This window comes from Sphaeroforma arctica (assembly GCF_001186125.1).
Source record: "Sphaeroforma arctica JP610 unplaced genomic scaffold supercont1.3136, whole genome shotgun sequence".
Lineage (NCBI taxonomy): Eukaryota > Ichthyosporea > Ichthyophonida > Sphaeroforma > Sphaeroforma arctica.
In genome coordinates, this window is record NW_014037422.1 from 1 (window position 1) to 4,009 (window position 4,009).

The 4,009-nt window shown below is 44.7% G+C and overlaps 1 protein-coding gene across 1 annotated transcript; it reads left to right on the forward strand.

The window, feature by feature from the left end:
- Positions 1-56: 56 nt before the first annotated feature.
- SARC_13318 (hypothetical protein) lies at positions 57-3,997 on the forward strand (the record flags this gene model as incomplete). Its single annotated transcript, XM_014292552.1, has 5 exons — positions 57-233; positions 1,000-1,218; positions 1,612-1,914; positions 2,685-2,765; positions 3,202-3,997. Coding segments are annotated over 5 exons (1,576 nt in total), but the record flags the coding sequence as incomplete, so codon positions are not given.
- Positions 3,998-4,009: the final 12 nt, after the last annotated feature.

Consider the following 4,009-nt stretch of genomic DNA (forward strand, 5'->3'; position numbering starts at 1 on the left):
GCCGTTTCGCTTTCTTATCCACACCAACTCTCATTATATCACCGCTTTGCATCTGCAGTATACTGGTGTCCAATATCAAACCTGAATTGGCAGAGGATAAGGCGTTTGATGAGGAGTTGAAGTCGCTGGCGACCTACTCGGCGCCGCAGGCAACCAAGGAGAGCGGCACATACAACATCGACCCAAGCACCTGGGAGGAGTACTCGCCCTTCTTTTACCATTTTGATACAAAGGTAAGAATATTCATAGAGATATATGTCTTCCGGAGCAACGAGTGTGCTCTTGATGTACACATACACGCACGCACACACACTCTCTCTCTCTCTCTCTCTCACACACACACACACATGCATATACATATATATATATATATATATATATATATATATATATATATATATATATATACATATATATATACTATAGTATATATATATATATACATTTATATATATACATATATATAATTATATATATATATGTATATATATATACACATATATATATACACATATATATATATATATATACATGTACGTATATATATATACATACATCCATACATACAGATATATATTTATATATATATATACATATATATATATATATATACATGTATGTATGTATGTATATATATATATATACATATATATATATATATATATATATACATGTATGTATGTATATATATATATATATATATAAATGTATGTATATGTATGTGAATAAACTTACTTTTTATTTGATCCGTATATATTTATTTTTGTGATTTATACGTATATGGCGTTTAATCATTCATACGCTCATCTAGTCGAATGAACAAGTCTGTATCAATCACTTATTCTTGCGTACATATACCTAATTATAGTCCTATGCATGTAAATCACCACTACCGACAACGTCTCCTCAATACCTTTCAGTAAACATATCCGTACAGACATACATACCCCATCCCTGCTAATCCCCATCTCCACCTCCCCCCCCCTCCCAATCACCCAGGACCGTCAATCCGCAGAGAAAGCACGAGCTTTGCGCAACGAGAAACTTAAAGCCAATGGGCTGCAGCGCACCTCCCACCGCCCAACCAAGACACCCCCCGCCTTCACCCAGGCCTTTGCCCCCGTCACACTACTACTAGACTCGCCTGTGCTACACACGGTGTTGTTGGATGTTTTTGTGCGGACGATACAGCTGCATCAGAGAGCGGTGCTACAAGAGGTGTGTGAGTGTGTGAGAGCGACTGTGTGTGTATGTGTGGGTGTATGTATGTGTGTGTGTCTGTTTGAGTGTGTGTGTGTGCGAGGAGGTGTGGATGTGTGTAGGTGGGGGGCCTATGTGTCTGGGTAGCTAGGTGTCTGTTCTGTGTACAATTTATCAGCATCCATTGTTTTTATCTGCGCGTACTTTGGCATGAATGTACTGTTGAATACTTATATCGCGTGCGGTGAGGCGTGCTCGACGATAACACTCGTGGCCCACACATCTGAGTGTATCTACCGCAGTATCCGTGGTAAAACGCTAGCGCATACTTTGGCTTTACCAAGTATGGTCCTAATTGTACCTACATCAAGTGTAAATACCTACAAATTTCGATGTTCCTTGCACTCATAGGAGGAGGATGAGGCTCGCGAACGTTCGAAGAAGTCAGCCACAGACGGCCACACTCCCACAGACCCCACAACGCTCGCAAAAGCCGTAGTAAACGAGGCGAAGATAAAGCAGGAACACAGGGATAAGTATAAGGATAAGCATGAGGATGATGAAATGCAGCAGAAGCACGAGATTAGTATCAGAGAGCCCTCGCGACTGCAATATACGCTGACACATGGTGTGCTGTTTGCGGCGTTGCATTTGGTGGAAGTGGGTCTGGTGACGGACGAGAAGGAGGCGACAATGCGTGCTAATGAGGGAAAGGTATATATATATATATATATATATATATATATATATATATACGCACACACACACATATATATATATTATATACTATATATATATATTATATATATATATATATATATATATATATATATATATTTATATTTATATATATATATTTATAAATATGTGTGTAGATATATATTTGTATTTATATTTATATTTATATACATATACATATATATATGTGTGTGTGTGGTGTCTTAAATTTGTACTGGTTTTGACCATATATGAGTGTACATGTTCTCGTACCGCTGTAGGGAAACGTGGTTGTGTGTCGTCTCTCTGTTTATCTCTGTCAGACCATATATGGCGTAGCCGTATGGATGCGAAAGTGTGTTGGGGTTGTTGTTCAAGCGTTTAGTATTGAATTAACGGGAAGGTGTGTGTGCTCGATTCTTCTCAATGTGTGGGTGCAGGGGTCTGTATGTGCAATCAGGTGTGTTCGCTTACCCAGGAGTTGATGTAGAGGTGTCAGTATAACGAGGCAGTTAGTTGGTTGTGTTTGTATAAACATTTCTCCGCGGCACCTTCATATGCACTTCGTCTGTTTCTTTTTTTCCTTTTTTTCTTGTGGGTGGGTGGAGAGTTCAATAAAAACAAAGAGGTCCAGTCAGTAGGACGTAATGGATAGGTGTTGTAGTGTCCACTCCTATTCCATACAAACAACTATAAGTGGGTGAAGAGGTAGATGAGTTACAAACATATCTGGTTTAAGTAACATACCCCACCGTTCTGTCCCACAGGCATCCTCCTTTTCCCAGGCGTTTGGTGGCTTTGCAGAAGAAGGCGCGTGGATTCAGAAGGCGCTGGGAACCAACAATGAGGTAAGAATATTTACACGCACGCCAAATAAGCACGCGCCAAATAAGCCTACGCCAATTAAGCGCTGGAAGCAGTTCTTCGGATCCCATAGGACTTACTCATACTCGCACTTACACTCAAATTTAAACATAGGTTCACTAATGCCATCAGTTATTGTGTACCTCTATATCGCCATAGTTGTTCAAAGCACACCTATTCTCCAAGTTGTTTGCCTGTTTACCTATCCACCATCGCCATTGACCTTGCAATTCCCTTGCATGCCCACAGCTCGTGCTTGTACAAACACACACACACAGAGAGATCTGTCCTGCGCACGCGTTTACCATCAATACACACATGGCTGTCCTGCGCACGCGTTTACCATAAACACACACATGCCTGTCCTGCGCACGCGTTTACCATCGGTTCCACTCATCACTCACGTCTTTCTTACCGCAGTTCATGCGTCTGTGCACCGAGCTGGGCGTGGGCAGCGACGCAGAGGAGGAGGAAGAAGACGACACAGGCACACGCGACACGCACGAGGAACCACCACCACCACCCACACCTCAACACACACACGCACACGCACGGGAAGGGTCTGAGGCCGCTCCGCTTGACACCCGCGATAAGGGGAAGAGGAAGTGGACACAGGACACGCCTGCGGGTGGGGTTACAGCGGAGCACCCCACCGCAGCACACAGTCAGCCGCAGCAGGAGTCACCGGAGGATGTGTGGGAGAGCGCCAGCGACGGTGCGAGTGAGTTCAGTGCAAGCCATGGCACCCCCGACAAAGGCACTAGTACTAGTACTAGGGCTATGGCAAGTACGAGTGCAGGCGCCGATTCCCATACCCCGCACAAAGAACGTACACACGCGCGAGCACGCACACCGCGGCACACGCGCAAGAGTACACACGCCCACGCCCACGCTCAATCACACACATCCACACCCACACACCGTACCGGCAGCGGCAGTGATACCCGGGGGAAGCACAACACACGCGCGCATATGGTCGCGTGCGTGCTGATTAGCCTATCACAGTCACGTATGGTGGCCAAGGACGAGGATCTGAGGCTGTTGGTGGAGTGGATTATGCGGACGATGGAAGCAACCTCCACCCCACCCGTGAGAGAGGCGCTGTGTGCGTACAGAGAAGACCGCGTGCTCAACACGAAGGTGTTGCGTGCGCGTGCAAAGGCCGAGAAACGGGCTCAACTGGCCACGGGTTCGGAGGGCGCTGACGAGGATGGGGTGTGTATGCTTG